This window comes from Aquarana catesbeiana, linkage group LG05 (genome assembly GCF_042186555.1).
Source record: "Aquarana catesbeiana isolate 2022-GZ linkage group LG05, ASM4218655v1, whole genome shotgun sequence".
Taxonomy (NCBI): domain Eukaryota; kingdom Metazoa; phylum Chordata; class Amphibia; order Anura; family Ranidae; genus Aquarana; species Aquarana catesbeiana.
Genome location: NC_133328.1, coordinates 45,584,392 through 45,604,558, shown reverse-complemented (window position 1 = coordinate 45,604,558; position 20,167 = coordinate 45,584,392). Strand labels below are relative to the sequence as shown.

At 40.3% G+C, this 20,167-nt stretch overlaps 1 protein-coding gene across 1 annotated transcript in view; it reads right to left on the bottom strand.

Annotated features, from left to right (window-relative positions):
- The window catches only part of ITGA8 (integrin subunit alpha 8), a 239,603-nt gene that overhangs the window by 33,843 nt on the left and 185,593 nt on the right, over positions 1–20,167 (bottom strand). Inside the window, exons 23-26 of the mRNA XM_073629668.1 lie at positions 19,876–19,956; positions 8,126–8,231; positions 7,159–7,317; positions 3,848–3,979 (exon numbers count right to left, since the gene is read on the bottom strand). Coding sequence (XP_073485769.1) covers positions 3,848–3,979; positions 7,159–7,317; positions 8,126–8,231; positions 19,876–19,956 — 478 coding nt within the window. The remainder of the gene's footprint in view (positions 1–3,847; positions 3,980–7,158; positions 7,318–8,125; positions 8,232–19,875; positions 19,957–20,167) is intronic.

The following is a 20,167-nucleotide window of genomic DNA, read 5'->3' as shown; positions in this document are numbered from 1 at the left end:
GTAGAAAAATCAGGTCTCCTGCCCTGCCAGATAGGTCTTTGCTGCGTGGCAGAGCTGTTTAGAACTCAGGATGGGATGTACAGAAATGGAAACAAAAAAACACAAAAGTAGTGTTTAACTATCATCACCAAATATATAAAATAATTCCCTCCAAAATGTAGCATCACCCTAAAACACCCAGCTTTGTGTTACTGATTGTGGTCAGTGGTGAACAGGTCATCCAGCAAAACCACGGTCCCTTCTTTCGTTACCACATGAGCTGCATTAACAAGCTGCTGAACAAAGCTGAAATTTGGCTCATCATGACCATTTATACACATCCTTCCACAAAACATTCTCGCATGATATTTTAACACCTAAAATGGTAAATGGCAATGTTATCTGTAAAGATTTATAAAATAAAAAAATCATGCCAGAAAATAATCACAAAATCTGCTATACAAGAATTCTTGTAGGAAAACATGCCTCCAAACGGGAGGAAAAAGCCAGAGATCTGGCAAATCCAATCCAATGTGCTTCTAATTACTGGACAGAAAAAAAAATGTGAATCACAAACTAAGAAGACCTTCACTGATCAGATAGTTCCCAGTCCTGTGTAAGCTCAAACTCTTCCAACTGGATAAAGACTAATAGCTTGTTCAAACAATCATTTTCAGAGCCTTTAACATGGCAACTACACTCAAGCAGCTGTACACACAGTTAAAATTCATATGGAGGAACTGTTTTATCTGGCAAAATATTTGTAAAGGAATCTTGGTTTCACAATCTATCCTACCCTGCTGTGCTTTAGGACTGCACAATATAAGGAAGGTGACAACGATATTGTGAGTCAGCAGTTCCTTAAATCAGAGGGTCTCCAAACTTTACTGGAAGTAGGAAAATCAGTGGGAACAAACAATGCCTCAGGTCAGTGGGAGTAAGAAAATGACATAGCACCTGTGTTCAGTAGGAAAAGGAATAGTGCTAGTCATTGCTATTAGTTAGAGGAATAGTGCCCCATTGTTGGTGTCATAAGGAAGAATAGTGCCAATCATTGGTATCATTGGAAGGAATAGTGCCCCAATGTTGGTGTCAGTGGAAGGAATAGTGCCATCTCATAGATTAATTGGGAGGAACAGTGCTTCATTCTTGGTGTTGGTGGAAAGAATAGTGCAACATCGTTGCTGCGAGTAGAAGGAATAGTGCCCCATCATTGGTGTCAGTAGAAAGAATAGTGCCTTGTATCAGTTGGAATAATAGTGCTCTAAGGGCTGGATAAAGGCAATGAAAGGGTCACATCTGGCCTGTGAGCTGCAGTTTGGAGACCACTGAGTTAGATTAGGTGTCACTGCCCACCTCCTTTCTTGTCTTAAGCGTGCTAACCCATTTTAAATTAGATCCCACTCTTTAATGTAGGACATCACATTTACTGTAGTTTCGATTATGTAAAATGTAACACGAGGAACTGGAAAAAGCAAAGGTGGGTGGAAATATTTAAAACTCCAAGATTGACAGGATAAAGTTGGGAATTTTGAGGGGGGGGATATCCATAAACCAAGATCGATGGGAGAAAGTTGGGTATTTTGGGAAGGAGATTGGTTTTAGGTATTATCCTGTAGGAGTATCTCAGACACACAGGATGCCAGGGGATGACTCAGCCCACTACACTCTACTTATAACTAAGCTATCACTTTTGGATGGATTGACCCTTTAACCTATGTTTGATTAAGAAAGCCAAGTACTGATATACAGCTTGTGGTATGCAGAATCGGGAATATGTGTTGTCTTCCACATGTGGAGGATGTTGATCTTTGTAATCGTACTCATCAGAACCTAGCTCCAGTCTACTTCCAAAAAATTTAAAGCCAGCAGCTACAAACACTTACCTGTTCAGGGATCCAGCAATGACAGCACCAAGGCGACTCTTCAATCAGCTTCAGGTGCAGGCATCTTAGGTGAGGGAAGCTGGTAGTGAAGCCTTCTGGCTTCACAGCTGGTTTCCTACTGCACATGCGCTTTCTGAATGGTCACACAGTCTTCTGGGTCCTGTTTGGGTCCCAGAAGGCTTCAGGGGGAAGGAGGAGATTGCTGCAGCAATCTGAGTGGGAAGTGAGAGTGGGTACCTGTCAAAACCAGGTACCCGCTCCCCCCCCCCCCCCCCAAAAAAGTGCCAAATGTGGCAGTGGAGGGTGCAAACAAGCGGAGTTCCCCTTTTGGGTCTCAATGCTGCCACTGCAAGAGGAAACAGCAACCTTTTTGAATTTCAGTGTCACAGACACACCAGTTTGGGATATATCCCCACTCACCATTAGCACACAGCAACAGCCCTGAAGAAGGGAGAGTCTCTGTTCCCCTGAAACACGTTGCCTCGATCATTTGTTGCTACCTTCCATAAAACTATCATATATTCACCTTTATTTTGCTTCTCATTGGATATCGGGCACTCCTTTTACCTACCCCTACAAGTATATGTGGAAACGACCTTAAGGCCCTACCCAGAGGTAGCAGCCCAAGCCCTCTCAAAGGGCTCACTGCCAGTCCGCTGCTAAGTGGGACCATAATTATTGTGAGTGAACTCTCCCAACCCACCTACAGCATTAGCCATTCACAGACACTCAACTGAGCGAGTCAGTCCAGCCCGGTCTTCAACCTTAAAGAGCTATCCTTTTGGGTAGAGCTCCGTTTTATGCTAACAATACTGCTGTTCAGAAATCTTTGAAACCTGTAAGCACTTGTGTTATTCTCCACATTTGTTCCTTTGTCTCTCTGGAAGACCTTATATTTGAGGCCCAATTTAGATAGAACTTCTGCCCAAGTTGAAAGCCTTCTCCTTTAGATGCTAGTTATCCCTCCTTGATGCCATGCAACAGTCCAGCGCCAGAGCCTCCGTGGCCAGTAAATTCTCTGTTATTGCACTTCTGAAAAAAGGGTCTGGGCTTAGCATCAGGAGTGGATGGACAACCATGACAAACGTCTATGTTTTCCTCAATATATGGGAAATACTTGAAGATCCCTTCATCAGCTCATTGAAATATTAAATATTTTTCAACCCTACTTCATAGCTTTAATTCCTTTTTTCTCTGCATTTCAATGTGTCACAAAAGCGACAGCAATGGGTGTAGGGAGCAGCTGTGTATTCAGCGGTTTAAGATATGTGAGCCCCAGGGCTCTCAATTATAGAGCTGTCAGTATCACCCTTATCTTTGATCCTTTCCTGTTCGTGATCTAAAAGGAAGGACCTTTGTATCAATTCAAAAAAGAAAACCTCTGATTGCAATCTCACCCGGCTACTACATAGTGTGCACGGTCTGTGGAGACGTAATATTGGAGGTGTGAACTTTGATGTCTTATGGTTTATGCATAGGTTCTTCCTTCTAGCCAGCAGAAAGAGAAGGACCAACAATAAAACTGCGCTGGCGACTTAGTGTTTGGGAGCGCAGAGACTCTCACAATGGTCGCAAACTGTTCAAAAAAACTGTTGAATACCACATTTGAATGATGATGAGATCTGATTAATCTATTAAACAGCAGATATACCGGTCACTCAAGTAAAACATACATGTTGAAGAAAACAGATATTTTTCGATAGCTGTCCTGAAAGTGCCATCTAGTGAAGAGCTCAAGGACCTCAGTACAGTCCATACCAGAAATCCCAAAAGCTCTACAGGGACATGGAAACTGATCTGAAGGATAACACAAGTACCAGCAGACTTCGCATGTTATTGCTGGGTCAGCCAATGTTTACGACCTAAGATGACAGGTTGACTTTAATGTGTTTAGGCCCATCAAGTCACTGGTAGAGTAGAATTGTGCTTTTAGGGTGTTTTTGAATAAAACAAAGATATTCATTGACATGTTCAGCTCTTACCAGCTGTTTAGTTGGGCTTGGAATATGTCTGAGGGGTTCGGCCACAGGCACGTCTCTGCGACTCACTGCATGAGATACGCTGGAGTTACGCAAATAAGCCGTTAATCCTGGAGTAGCTTCTGCTTTGTTTGGCTAAAATAAAGAAAGAAATCAGCAATTAATCAACTAGAAATCTACAAGCAATGTTGTGATTACAATACTCATATCAAGTAGGCTTCAGAACCCTACAAGTTAATTCTGGTGCTACAAATCATTCCTGCCATCACACGCAAAACCAACATGTGGATGAAACAATATTTTGCTGTAAAAGAAAGTAAGGCCATTTAATTTGCAAATATCCCTTATAACGTAAAAGCCCAATAAAAAAGGGACCTGATTTTTTGCAAGACTCACTGATTACACCATTTGCAAAAACCAATTTACTCCAGAACCCTAGAACACTCTAGAACTGGTAAAGAAAAACATAAAAGGATAGGCAGTGTTGTAAATAACCTTCTATATTATATAGCTTCTTTAACAATATAAACCTGAGATTAGAATTCCAGCTAAAGCCAAACTAGTTCTAAAAATGCTCCCTACCCCTTCAATAACACCTATACTAACTTCAGCCCACTTCAGTCTAGTCATGTGATTCTCGGCATCAGCCAGTAGCAACTGCATGGGAGAGGTCGCCTGACAACTGGGAAAGCCAGGAACGATGATGTCACCCACAGGCTTCCATTGTGCAGCTGTTGTCGCCGTTCCCTACTCTCCCCTGCAGCCTGACATAAGCTGGATCCCATGACCAGACCGGAGCAGGTTAAAAATAGGTAAGTATATGCATTTTTTTTACACAGGTTAGTAGGTATGGGTGTTAGGAGAGGGGAGTGAGCATTTTTCACACAAGTTAGGTTTTAGCTGGAGGCCTACTTTAAAGAGTAACTCCACTTTTGTTGAGAAAAAAAGACATTCCATTCTGGGTAATCTGGGTGATCTATGTACATTACAAGGATTTCAACAAACTTTGTTGCAGATTCCTACCTTTGTTATTTTGAAGAAATAGCTGTTTGTTTCTCTGTGTCCATGTGCATAGTGAATTTGTATGGGTGTGATTTTATAATTATCAATCCGTTGCTGCACTTGCAGGGCTCTAATGAGGAAAGTGACAGGGTCTGCATCCCTTTGGATTTGATTTCCCTTTGAAAATTCACACCAAAATTTACATTTTTGTTGCAGGGGATGCCCAAAATCTGACTTGTATCTGAATGCAGACTTCTGGGAAAATCAGTAAGCCAAGCACACAAGCAGGAAATTACATTTCTGAGGGGCGTTCTGTACACCTTCAGTGTACAAAATGCCTTCAGGATGCCATATTGCATTGCATTTTGCAGAAACTTACAGCACTGCAGATTGAAAAGGAAAGGTCATTTTTTTTAATAACATTCAATTACAATATGACTTGTGCAGCAATTGTATATGCTATATTATTTTCTTTTTATTTGCTACTTTTTTCCCTCGAAAGTGGAGTTACCCTTTAAGCTTGGAGATGGCACTTTAGTCTGAAGGTGGCAGCGTCCCTCTGTTTAATACTGTAATTGTCCGATACAATTACAGTTTTACAAATAATAATACGTATATTCATTACAAGACTGAGAAAATAATATTTTATTCGCCAGGTTCCCATTTGAATAAACTATTTATAACGTACCAAAATCTGAGATCTGTTTATACCTGTTTAAAAAAAAAGATCTGTTGACCCAGTCACAAAATCAAATTACATATCAACAATTTTAAAAGCAGCAAAAATCTAACAATGCCTTTAACATTGTTCAATAAAAGTTATATTTTATCTTCCAGATCTTTTTTTTTTTTTTTAAATCCTGACAATAATAATTCAAGAAAAAAATGACTTTAGGTTGACTTTTTTTCCCCTTAAGCATACACAAAGTAGTCGTATGCACATATACTCAAACCCATATTTTTGTAGTTAACAAAATATTAGTGTTTCTTTATCCTAGCAATAGCTTAAAGTCTTGGACTTTAACTTTTTTTTTTTTTTTAAAGAAAAGATATATTGTGGCTAATGAACTCATTGTGTCATGTTCCCGGAAAAGGAATATCTCTGCAACTGTGCAATTAATGTAATTACGATAAAAGATAAAAGACAAAAAAATATATACAATGAGGTAACAGTCTATAAACAGCAACGGAATTCCCCTCCAATGGGATTAAGCATTTCACATGTGCACAACATCTGGGCAAGGGGACAGCAGTGAAAAGTCTGGGGTATAATCTCCTAAATCCCACTGGTGGGAAGGTCAGAAGAATGACTTGTGCATTAGAATCGCTGGAAAAGAAAGACAAATAGGACCATGCGGGGGTCCAACCTCAGCCATAGAAAAAACAGAAACAAAGCTCAGCAAAGTATCATCTCAGAAGGGAAATGATACAAAAGTGGTAATGATCTCTGTCCAATCAGAGGGAAGCAAGGGAGCTGTGTGTCATTCTCACCAACACTCTACTGCTAAGTAATATATGAGAAAAAGGGTATCCTTTACAGATGTTAAGCAAACAAGTACATTTCTTGAGCTAATAGAAATAAATTTCAAATAACAGCCTATGGGGAATTTATTTTCTGCAAAGAAAAAATCATGTAATTACAGCAACCTTGTCCTTATATTCCCTTTCTTGTTTTAGTTAAGGGGGATACACCCCCCCCCCCCCCCCAATGAAAAGATTTACAACTATCCTCTAATTCCTTATGTATTGTATTGTAACTGTACTGTCTGCCCTCATGTTGTACAGAGCTGTGCAAACTGTTGGCGCTATATAAATCACGTATAATAATAATAATAATAAAATCACACCATATATTACAAGTCTAATGTATAACGTTTAAAGACCCATAGAGCTTTCATTTTAATCAACTAAACACTGTACATTCCAGGTGTTTCAAATCTAAAGGTGTCTAAAGTCCTACAGTTTTTTTTCTTTAGAAAAGCAGTCACACCCTGAGTAGAAAAGCTCGTCTTCTGCCAGCATTCTGCAGAGAAGCATCTTTGCTCTCTGTATGAAAGCAGTAGTCTCTCCGCAGAGGTCTGACAGGGCCCCTGCGGATTCAGACCTATAGCTTTGCATGCGGTAATGCTCATGCTCACTGCAGATTGGCGAGCTCTGACTTAGCCGGGGGCATGTTTTTCTAAGCTGCATTTAGGTCTGTTAGCCCATGGTAACAGGGTCAATTTAAAAATTAAAGCAAACTGAAAAAAAAGTATAATTTCAAGTATTTGACTAATATAAAAAAATAAGGTAAATAATAGATTTTAACCTACCTGTATGCCCAATGTGTTAATGGCAATATTTGGGTTACATGTAATTGGTCCTTCGGTATCAATTCTAAACACATAAAGGAGAAATTCTTCTCGGCTCTGTAACGGCCATCCCACGCTAAGGTGTGTCTCGCCAACTGCACTTGGTCCTATATTGTGAAGCTTTTGGAAAAATAGTTTCAATCAATAGTCAATATTAAAATTGCACAAAAATGACCTGAGACCTATTTAGAGGGTCAGTCCACCCAAAAGATATTTTAGTACTGATGGAGCTTGGTGGTGCTTGGTCTACATCTTCTATACCCAACAGTATCATTTCCCTACCATAATTCCAGACTTTGCTTTGGTCTATCCTAGTATTTTGGGTGCTCCAGCTCCTCCTGTTACATTTTCCATAATATAAAAAAAAAGAAAATCTAGTATGAAGAGTAGGAGCCCCCCGTAATGGGCATGGGCGCAGCATGTGTGCATAAAATTTGTGCAATGATCTCATCAACAGAGTCTCCACCAAATCATGAAACTGTTAGGGAGTTTAGCTCTCCAGCATCAAGTAAACACTGAATAATCAAGTTTGGATGGACTGACCTTATAGTAATAATACAGATCAAGGTTTTTGTATGTATGACTCTGTACTTGTTCTATATTATTGGAGCAATGCTGTTGTCTGCCTACAGTTTTCTCTTTTGTATTGGCGTATTCTTGTATTGTACAACTCCATTGTACAATACACAGCTCCATTTGAGTAAAAAAAAAAAATGCAGATCAACTGATTAGGTACACTTGCAGCAACCCATAGTAACCAACAAGATACATTTTGCTGTGATCGGATGAGATATTGAACTGTGGTTGTTTGGTACAGATAGCATTATTTTGCCATTGCTCTTTGCCATGCCATATTTTTTAGGCAGAACATGATGTGCCTCACCTCCCCGGGATACAACTATAACGGCCAGGACAAGGCCAGTCGTACCTCATAGATGTGTTGTACCAGCGGCCCGATTTCCCCTTCCTCGGATGGCTTTTTTTTGGGTTCCCAGTTGGCAATGGGCAAGATGATGTGAGGAGGATGAGACACACTGTAAAAGAAGATTGAGGTCATTAGAATAAAACGTTTGATTGGTGTAATTCAGTAAAAAACGTGTCAGCAGGGCTCATACATTTCAAGTATAGAACTGTGTTAATGGAGCACACAGAAGCTGTCTGAGGTGCTTTCCCCTGCTGTATACTGTTGAGTTTACATTTTTGAATAAATCGTTATTGCATCGTGTATGGGAGTGCTGCCAACCTTCGTTTTTCTCCTACATGCATCTGTTGTAGTGACAGGGCCCCTACCTACGAGCTTTTTCACTTCACCTTGTTTTGCCGGAGCCCACCTGGAGCAGCTGAACTTGTTTGGCTGTCTGAGATTCTGTTCCTTTTAAAAAAAATGGTTGTCCAATCAGTGGCGTCGCTAGTGGGTGGCTTTTGGGACTATAGCCCCAAATCTGGGGCCCATAGCCCCGAGTCTCTGCAGGGGTCTCCAAGGGGAGGCTCTCTGGGGATCCTGATGTAAGTGGGGGGCTCTCTGGGGACCCTGATGCAAGAGGGAGGCTCTCTGGGGACCCTGATGCAAGGGGGAGGCTCTCTGGGGACCCTAATGTAAGTGGGGGGCTCTATGGGGATCCTGGTGCAAGGGGGAGGCTCTCTAGAGACCCTGATGCAAGGGGGAGGCTCTCTAGAGACCCTGATGCAAGGGGGAGGCTCTCTGGGGACTCTGATGTTAGGAGGGGCTCTCTGGGGACCCTGATGTAAGGGGGCTCTCTGGAAACCCTGATGTAAGGGGGGGCTCTCTGGAGATATATACACACACACACACGTATATTACTGTATAAACATGTGTATGCCCGCCCAAGCGTATGACTTTACTATGCTGCTATGGGCTCTGGCCCCAGATCTTTTGTAGACCTGGCAACGCCCCTGTGTACAATTGTGTTACAAGAAAAGCAGTTCATGTGACACCCCATACCACTATACCCATATTCTCATGAAGTCATTTTTTTCATCACCATCTGACATACTTGCACAAAGTTTGACTCTCAGTGAAAGAAGTGGCGGAGAAGCATAGGAAGTTGACTAAGTGGGTTGGGCAAAGATTCTTGTGTGACTGTGTTGATGGGGAAATTGAGCGCTTTATTCAAACGCGCTTTATTCAAACCCACCGTCTATAGCCAGCTTTAAAGATGGCGGCACTGAAGACAATGCTGGCCTCCATGCTCTAGTAAGAATGTTTTTGTTTTGTTTTTATTTTTTGACAGGGACAAATGTTAGGGGTTTCATTTTTCTTTTTTTGGCGGGGGGAGTATGAAGAGTATAGTTCCTCTCTTTAAAGCCCTCATTGTCTTCTCAAAACAGTGGGAAATATGTCCATTTAATCTTCACTCTACTAATGCTAATATCCTTTTTCTCTATCTAGTACACCCCTAGTTTGACACCCATAATTCGAGGGAATATTTTGCTAGAATATATATGGCATAATACAACAGGCATTTACTGTCCAGAGACAATCGTTTTCACATCACCCTGTAATCAATGAGGACAAATGAATTAGATATAAATGATAAAACAGCATGTCTCCTTGTGATGACCTTCAAAGATCTTCAAAGAGGATTTCCTCAAATTAAAATTTATCAGCAAGCAACGTCAAGGAAAGTCTACAGCTACACAAAGTATCTCATGCTTTAGCAGGGTGCCGAGATACAGGCTAAACTTGAGGGTATGGACATCAGGCAGAGAGCAGGAATTTATTGATGTGATGTTGGGAAGAAAAAAAAAAACCCTTTATCCGGCAGTTTACACAACTGTAGCTTGTTATCCATAATAACTTAGTTCCTCTCCCCATGCTTCCTCATTGAGGCCACTGTGCTAGCCATAGGACCAGAACATTCTTGGATTTAGAGGCAACAGGAAGTATTTGTGAATGAAGGAATGCATATAATTATTCTACTTATATATCATGACAATATTAATCGTGTTATAGGCAGTTGAAGGATATCTGTGCACACAACTCTAAATGTAATTTTCCATAGAAGTTCTTGAAGCACACACTGGGGGTGATTTACTAAGGGCAAATAGACTGTGAACTTTGCAAAGTGCAGTTCAGATCTTAGTAAATGAGTTAAGATTCACTTTACAAAGAATCACATGCAAGGAAATTTAAAAAAACTCAATTTTTGCTTGCACATGATTGGATAAAGGAATTCAGCAGAACTTCTGCTCATTTAGTAAGCTCTGGAGCAACTGTTCTTCCAGAGTGTAATTTCACTTTGCAAAGTGCACAGTCTATTTGCCTTTAGTAAATCAACCCCTGTATGTGCAGCTAAATCTGCCTACAGGTTCCTTGTTGAAAACATTTTATTTCCATTCTGATGCTATACAAGCCTGTAAAAGTTGCCCCTCTTAGAACATATTCATGATTCTGAGGATTTACACTTGTGCTTGACAGTTTTCCCTATCCTTTCACTATAGCAGCTTCTAAAACAATGACACTATGGGGTTGATTTACTAAAGGCAAATCTACTTGGAAGTGCAGTCATTGTAGATATGAAGGGAAGATTTGAAATGAGGGGAAGCTCTGCTAAATTCTATCATCCAATCATGTGCAAGCAAAAATGCTGTTTTTTTTAATTTTCCTTGCATGTTCCTCTCAAATCTACAACAATTGCACTTCCAAGTACACTTGCAGTGCACAGTCGATTTACCTTTAGTAAATAAACCCCAATGCACACCTCCCAACTTTTTGAGATGGGAATGAGGGACACCTATCAGTAAAGTATGCAGGCATAGGACACACCCCTTGCCATGCCCCTTTAAAAGGAGAATTGTGAAAAAAACAATATTGGGTAAACCCACAAGTGCTTTTTTTACCACTACTATTCCTTTATACTGGATTTTGGCATTTACAAATGCAGCAATTTAGAAATCAAATGAGAGGTTTAGCACTAGGAAACTTTTTTTGATAGATAAAAAGTGAATTTTATATACAACTATATAGATCAGACCAAAATGAGGGACAAATGAGAAGGAATGAGGGACAGAGGGACATTGCTCCAAATCAGGGACAGTCCCTCGAAATCAGGGACAGTTGGGAGCTATGCCCAATGCCTGTCCTGTGCCCCCACTTTTTGCTCATCTAAAAGTCCCCTTACTGGCCCTTCTAAGCCTACTGACCCTTGTTCAAAGACCATGCAGTGCATTAAGGTTGTAAACCTGTGATGTGAAATATGAACATAGCTTATCCCTCTATAATGTGTACTTGTTTCAATCCAGAGCACCAAGTGTCATTTCTGTCTGTTGCTTTGCTCCTCTGCGCTCTGTTTGAGTCACTTCTGACAAGTTTTCCTGACACCAGGAGCTAAAAATGTGACAGGGGAGGCAGCTCCAGCACACAGCCTGGGACTGACAGCCTCAGCCCTGTTGCTTTGTTAAAAGGGGGGGTCAATGCCCTCTAATCATCTCTCACTGAGTGTAACTTCAGCCCCCCCTCCTTCTATCCTTTCCAACCAAGGAAGCTGACATTTTAGCTTCTGTTTGATCTGCAGTTGCCATGGTGCTGCACATGTGATCAGTTAGGTCACCAGCCACTTGATGGCTTGACAATTCTATTGGGAGCACAAGCAACTGGGACAGTTATCATTCATGGCATGCATTAAATGTAACTGTTTTGTGAAACAGTTAAATCGGATTTAGTTCTGCTTTAATAAATGAGGTGAAGCTCTGCTGACTTCCATCATCCAATCATGTGCAAGAAAAATGCTTTTTACCTTGCATATGATTGGGTATTCTTTGCAAAGTGAAACCACAACATTCACTAAGTTCTGGGGCAAATTCCAGTGCCAAGTGCAACTTCTCTTCCAAAGTGGACAGCTTATTTGCCTTTAGTAAATCATCACCACCACAGAGCGTCAATGGAACGGGAAGTCGTGTACTAGACAAATTAAAACTTCTTTCATATTGCAATGCAAGTAAACCAGTTGATGGACTGCTGTTAGTGATTCTTAACTGTTTCTCATTTTAAAACACATGCCCCACTTTCAACTAAAAGGTTTTTTTAACCACTTCAGCCTCAGAAGATTTGGCTGCTCAATGACCAGAGCACTTTTTGCGATACAGCACTGCATCGCTTTAACTGACAATTGCACGGTCGTGTGACGCTGTACCCAAACAAAATTGACGCCCTTTTTTTCCCCACAAATAGAGCTTTCTTTTGGTGGTATTTGATCACTTCTGCGGTTTTTATTTTTTGCACTATAAACAAAAAAAGAGCAACAATTTTGAAAAGAAACTACAATATTTTGTACCTTTTGCTATAATAAATATCCCCATTTTTTTTTAAAAAAAGCTAACTTTTTTCTCAGTTTAGGCCGATATGTATTCTTCTACATATTTTTGGTAATAAAAATCACAATAAGCGTATATTGATTGGTTTGCGCAAAAGTTATAGCGTCTAAAAAAATAGGGGATAGATTTATGGCATTTTTATTATTATTATTTTTTTTACTAGTAATGGTGGTGATCTGTGATTTTTATTGTGACTGAAACATTATGGTGGACACATCGGACACTTTTGACACATTTTTGTGATGACTGACAATTATACAGCGATCAGTGCTATAAAATGCACTGATTACTGTATAAATGTCACTGGCAGTGAAGGGGTTAACAATAAAGGGCGATCAAGGGGTTAACTGTGTTCCCTGACTGTGTGTTCTAACTCCAGGGGGAGGGGACTGACTAGGGGAGATGACAGATCGTGGTTCCTAGCTATTAGGAACTCACAATCTGCATCTCCTCTCAGAACAGAACAGAGATTTGTGTGTTTACATACACATGTCCGTGTTCTGCCTCTCGTGCCCGCGATCGCTCGTGGCTGGCGGTCATCGCGACCCCCTGTCATGAGCATCGACACCCCCTGCTATCCCGCTTAAAGGAGCCGACGTATAGCTACGACGGCTCGCGGGATCGTGCCGACCTGCGGCAGTATAATGACGGCGGCTGATCGGCAAGTGGTTAAAGAGGAAGTAAACTCTCCCACTCCGTTGCCACTTTTCATATAGACCATTATATGCAGTTATAAGCAAACATTATCCATTGTAAATAAGCCTCAATCGCATATTACTTACTTTTTATAATAACTTTTATAAATGATTTCTCCAGGGATTAGGCTGTGCCATTTTAGGTATTGTTTCCCGGGTCTGCACTGCATATTACTTCCGCCCTTTCATTATGACTTGCTGTTATCTTGCGCATCGCGTCTTAACCAAGCCTCCGTTTAGACCCAATGTTCCTATGGCGACCTGTCAGGCTGCTGAATGCGGGGGGCTAATCCCTGCTATGGTATGCAGTACGAGACTGCAGAATTTCTCTGCACTTCCTACTACACTCCATGTGACCACATGACATCACATGGGGTGTAGTAGGAAGTGCAGAGAGAATCTGCCGTCTCGCGGGTTTTGATCGCAGTGCCGCTGGGAGAGGAAATCACACTGTACGGCATCCTATCAATGGATAGATGGTGTAATGGCACTCAGAGCGTGCCGTGAAAAACGGGAGATGCCCAAGCGGTGACATCACTACACAGAACGGGATGTATTACAAGAAAAGTTAGCAAGTAAGGAGACATCTACAAGCAGCAATCATTAGCATAATTTAAGCAGACTGAAATGTGATCAAGTTGTGGGGGAGGGTTTACAACCACTTTAAAGTGGTATTAAACCCAAAACCAAAAATATAATATATTGCAGCTTACCAATCATTAGATGTGGTGGCTGCATTCGTTTCCTTTTTTTTTAATGCTTTTCCCGCCTCTGTTTTCATTTGGTGATCTGGCCAGTTACACACCTCCTGTATTAGAGTACCCCCACTCTGGCTGAATGAGCACAGGGGGCACCTTTGGACAGGAACATTGTTAATCTGTGTTAGATGGCCTAGTAGATTTAGATACACTAACAAATCAAAGCCAAACCTAGCTAACACCTTCAGCTACTAATAAGCATTTTTTTTTTCTTTTGGGACAAAGGTTTTAGGGCCAGTTCACACCACAAAAACATCCTCCAGATCCGTTCTGAATGCGTTTCTGCATGTGTGTTTTTGACCTGTTTTTGATGCATTCCAGTGCCACATTTGATGTGTTTCTGGGTGTATTTCAGATGCTTTTTTTTTCTTGGTTTTTTTTTCACTGCACTGGAATCCAGTGCAATTTTGATGCATTTAGGTGCATTCCGGTGCATTTTTTACCACATGCCAGTACAGTTCTGTGCAGGAAAAATGCTGCATGTTTTTTTTTTTTCTGGAACGCACTGGAACTGCAAGCACTGGTGTGAACTATGCCATTGAAAACCATGCAACTTACTTTCCATGCATGCTGGATGAAGAAAAAAAAAGCACTGGAACGCATGTGGTGTGAACTATCCCTTAAAAGCTGACCATTGTAAGCCCCCCACCAGTGGTAAATGGTTTGTCTCATCCTTGTAACTGCAAGAGAGCTTGTTCTTTTGAAAAACAACAAGCGTACTGGCTGGATCACCAGATAAAAATAGAAGAAATAAAGCCTAAAAAAGAAAACGAATGCAGCCTTCACATCTAAGAATTGGTAAGCTGCCATATAATACATGTTTGCTTTGGGGTTTAATACCGCTTAAAATCATTCGCAGCACTCAGTGCATTTTACATCTAGCTTACAGCACTTGCTCAACGCACCACAACTAGTGTTTTATATTAGCCTACGACATGTATCAATGCCCTTATTTTTATAGAGAAGACAGAGAGGTGATACAAGTATAAAAACAATAAAATAACATAAAATGTAGCCAGCTCTCCTACTCTTTGTAAGTAGTCTCAGAACACAAACGCTCTCCCCTTTCTAGCTACAGAAGTCTCCAATTTTATCCTCCCCCAGGGAACGGAGAACCTGTTTCATTTTACTGTAAGTGATGTCAGTGCATACTGTCTGGATTTGCTACACGTTTTGGGAGGTCACCAAAGTCCAAGGATCTGGCGGTCTACCGAGAGGGGAGAAAAAGCAGACGCAGTCCCTCAGCAGCCTGCTTATGCTATCAAGCAGGATGCAAACTCGTATTTTGCTGGGACCTATATCCTGTTAGGTAAATCTTATTAGCCTGTGTTTTAAGGGATTTGCTCCTTTATTTCATGTTTATAGGACATGTCTTTAAACCACGCATGATTTTAAAATTGGAGTAATTCCGCTCATTTTATGTATATTTCAGTTGGGTCTTATTGAATACCCCACATTTGCCCTTTTTTGTGGTGGGAACAAACCAAAAGGCTTTAATAGAGCTTTGCGAAAAATGGAGCCAGGATTGCTGGACTGAGATGAGAGCTATAATGGGCTCATGCTCATGGGAAACTATAACGGGGGCCTTTTTGCTTTGTTTTTTATGTTTATACATTTTTTTAATTATTGCTTTTCATCTGGTTTACATATATACAGTCTTTGTTTTACAAATACAGTAAAACCTTGGATTGCGAGCATAATTGGTTCCAGAAACATGCTTGTAATCCAAAGCACTTGTATATCAAAGCAAATTTCCCCATAAGAAATAATGGAAACTCAAATGATTTGTTCCACGACCTTTTATTCATAAGTCCTTCAGTTTATAGTCCATATAAAAAGATTATAGCAATGTGATAGGTTGTGTAACCATAAAATGTCCATCCACAAATGGAAGCCTCCACAAGGGGATTAGAAGCTAAATCCAGCAGGAGCTACAAAGTATAAAAGAGAAAAGAAGCCTCTAAGTGTAGCAATATGTTGCTAAATGTTGTACCTTCATTAAATGTAACTGTATTGCTACACTTAGAGGCTCCTCTCTCCTCTTTTATACACAGCTGTGACATGATGCTACTCGTATATCAAGCCATCGCTTGCATATTAAGTCAAAATTTATTAAAAAATTTTGCTTGTCTTGCAAAACGCTCTCAAACCAAGTTACTCTCAAACCAAGGTTTTACTGTACACATATTCCATTACAAAGAATTTCCAGAGGACTATGGGAAACAGCACAAACAGCAAAACAGGCGCTGCCTTAATGAAACTTGGGAGTGAGCTGCCCGATAAAGGAGGAGCTACTGCTGATGAGGAGTGATGAGCATAGTTTCCAGAAGGAAGCTGTCAGCGCCTGGCCAATGACATTGATTTAATATGATCATGTGGCCATATTAGGTCAATGATGTCATGAGCATCCCCTCCCCTTTGTGTACATGCAGCTGTGGGGCGGGGAATCTGCTGCCAGCTGCTGATTGGCCAGGCGCTGACAGGTTCCTTCACAGTTCAGCCGAATATGGGTTCGGACTGAACCCAAGCTCATCCCTACTCATGAGTAACCAACCTCTGTGTGTAAATTGTATCTTGATCTATTGTGTATGGCAATAAAAGTCTTTTTACAACAGGCTGTAAATCCCTGGAGCCCAACTACAGAGCCCTGAAAAAGTATTCACACCCCAAATTTTCCACATTTTGTCACGTTGCAACCAAAATGAAAATGTATTTTATTGGGATTTTATGTGATAGACCAACACAAATTGGCACATAATTGTGAAGTGAAGGGAAAATGATAAATGGTTTTCAATTTTTTTTACAAATAAATATGTGAAAAGTGTGGTGTGCATTTGTATTCAGCCCCCCTGAGTCAATACTTTGTAGAACCCCTTTCACTGCAATTACAACTGCAAGTCTTTTTGGAGATGTCTCTACCAGCTTTGCACATCTAGAGAGTGATATTTTTGCCCATTCTTCTGTGCAAAATATCTCAAGCTCTGTCAGATTGGATGGAGAGCGTCTGTGAACAGCAATTTTCAAGTCTTGCCACAGATTCTCAATTGGATTTAGGTCTGGACTTTGACTGGGCCATTCTAACACATGAATATGATTTGATTTAAACCATTCCATTGTAGCTCTGGTTTTAGGTTTAAGGTTGTTGTCCTGCTGGAAGGTGAACCTCCATCCCAGTCTCAAGTCTTTTACAGACTCTTAACAGGTTTTCTTCTAAGATTGCCCTGTATTTGGCTCCATCCATCTTCCCATCAACTCTGACCAGCTTCCCTGTCCCTGCTGAAGAAAAGCATCCCCACACCATGATGCTGCCCCCACCATGTTTCACAGTGGGGATGGTGTGTTCAGGGTGATGTGCACTGTTAGTTTTCTGCCACACATAGCGTTTTGCTTTTAGGCCAAAAAGTTCAATTTTGGTCTCATCTGACCAGAGCACCTTCTTGCACATGTTTGCTATGTCCCCCACATGGCTTCTCACAAACTGCAAACTGGACTTCTTATGACTTTGTCTCAAGAATAGCTTTCATCTTGCCACACTTCCTTAAAGCCCAGATTTGTGGAGAGCACGACTAATAGTTGTCCTGGGGACAGATTCTCCCACCTCAGCTGTGGATCTCTGCAGCTCCTCCAGAGGTACCATGGGCCTCTTGGCTGCTTCTCTGATTAATGCTCTCCTTGCCCGGCCTGTCGGTTTAGGTGGACGGCCATGTCTTGGTAGGTTTGCAGTTGTGCCATACTCTTTCCATTTTCAGATGATGGATTGAACAGAGCTCCGTGAGATGTTCAAAGCTTGGGAAATTTATTTATAACCTAACCCTGCTTTAAACTTCTCCACAATTGTATCCCTGACCTGTCTGGTGTGTTCCTTGGCCTTCACGATGCCGTTTGTTCACTAAGATTCTCTAACAAACCTCTGGGGGCTTCACAGAACAGCTGTATTTATACTGAGATTAAATTACACACAGATGGACTCTATTTACTAATTAGGTGACTTCTGAATGCAATTGGTTCCACTAGATTTTAATTAGGGATATCAGAGTAAAGGGGGCTGAATACAAATGCACACCACACTTTTCAGATATTTATTTGTTAAAAAATTTGAAAGCCATTTATCATTTTCATTCCACTTCACAATTATGTGCCACTTTGTGTTGGTCTATCACATAAAATCCCAATAAAATACATTTACGTTTTTGGTTGTAACATGACAAAATGTGGAAAATTTCAAGGGGTATAAATAATTTTTCAAGGCACTGTAATGATCAGAGGGGCACATGCAACCCCTTGGTTCTTGTTGTGTGGCCTGAATTCAATAGTGGGAGCACTGGCCTGTAAAGGGGCTTGTGAAGGCAGTGTTCTCCATGCAGTCTTATGTACTGTGTGCCTGGTCTGACTATCTCCTGCAGCAAATTGTAACCCTGCGAAGTAAAGCATAGTTGTGGAATTGTGAACAGACCCAAGTGGCCACCATATCACATTATAGGTGGGTGGTCAGGGAACTTTAAAAATAACTCCGGTTTTTATGGACTCATGGCTACATAGTCGTAAAGTGATATTAAACCCAAAATCAAAAATGTAATATATTGCAGCTTACCATTAATTAGATGTGGTGGCTGCATTAGTTTCCTTTTTTAGGGTTTTTTCCCTCTGTTTTCACCTGGTGATCTGGCCAGTAACACACCTCCTGTATTAGAGTGCCTCTATTCTTGATAAAGGAGCACAGGGGGCAATTTGAACAGAAGCATTGTCAGCCTGGGGGGCAAGGAATTTTAGTTGTACTAGCAGATTTAGATACACAAATAAATTGAAGCTATTCATTGTAAGCACCCCTGTCGGTGTTAAATGGTTCGTCTTATCCCTGTAACTGCTACATCTGCAGGACAGCTTGTTCTTTTGAAAAACAATAAACTTACTGGCCAGATCATCAGACAGAAATGAAGGAGGGAAAGCCTAAAAAAGAAGATGAATGCCCCCACTAAATAATATATAATAAATGTTTTATTCTGTGTTTAATGCCACTTTAACCACTTAAGGACTGGAAGAATTTACCCCCTTAATGACCAGGCCATTTTTTGCGATACTGCACTGCGTCGCTTTAACTGACAATTGCGTGGTCGTGCAACGCTGTACCCAAACAAAATTGACATCCTTTTTTTTACACAAATAGAGCTTTCTTTTGGTGGTATTTGATCACCTCTGAGGTTTATGTTTTTTGCGCTATAAAGAGCGACAATTTTGAAAAACTATTTTTATCTATTTCTATTTTTTACTTTTTGCTATAATACATATCCAAAAAAAAATACAAAAAAAATATATAAAAAAACTAATTTATTCATTAGTTTAGGCCGCTATATATTCTTCGAAATATTTTTGGTAAAAGAAAAAAAAAAAAAAAATTGCAATAGGTATATATTGATTGGTTAGCACAAAATTTATTTGTGTCTACAAAATATGGGATGGATTTAGAGACTTTTATATTTATTTTATTGTTTTTACTGGTAATGACGGCGATCCTGGTGGAAACTTATCATTGAAAATTAAAAATGTTTCTTTTATGTCATCATTAACAGGAAATCTTCCATTAAAGACAGCTGTTCTAGTGACAACTGCTAAAGAAAAGACTCCCACACTTTTTAAAACAATGTCCACATTGGGACAAGATTGCAAAAAAAGCTGAAAGAAAAAGAAAAAAGGCTTGTACCCCATGCCTTTGTTACCCCCCTCACACAAAAAAGCTTTAAATCTACTTTGAGTGGGTTAAGTTTCTTAAAATGAGTGGTATTCCTAATTTAAAGGTGCTGTTTTTAAACATACACACACGCAAAGTGACTTAAATTATACAAAACAATTAAGCTGACATTGATTATAGAAAACAAAAAAGGTAGAAGACTTACCCTCTTATCTCTACCTGGGCTGTGGCAGTTATAGGGATTTCCAGACTAACAAAGTTACTTTGGGAATTGTCCTTATTGGAACTGTAAATGAGAAGTTTGAAAAGCGGTTAATACATGGCAATGATGTTGTAAAATGTATAACATGTATCTTTTTAGTTATTTTCTAACTCAGACTCTTCAATAGAATCTTTAGCGCATCATGTCGTTTTCCATAAAAGGCGTCTATTTAAAGCTAGACTTTATCCATAACAACTTGATAAAAAGTAATGTTCTTTAGCAAGGAACATGCATT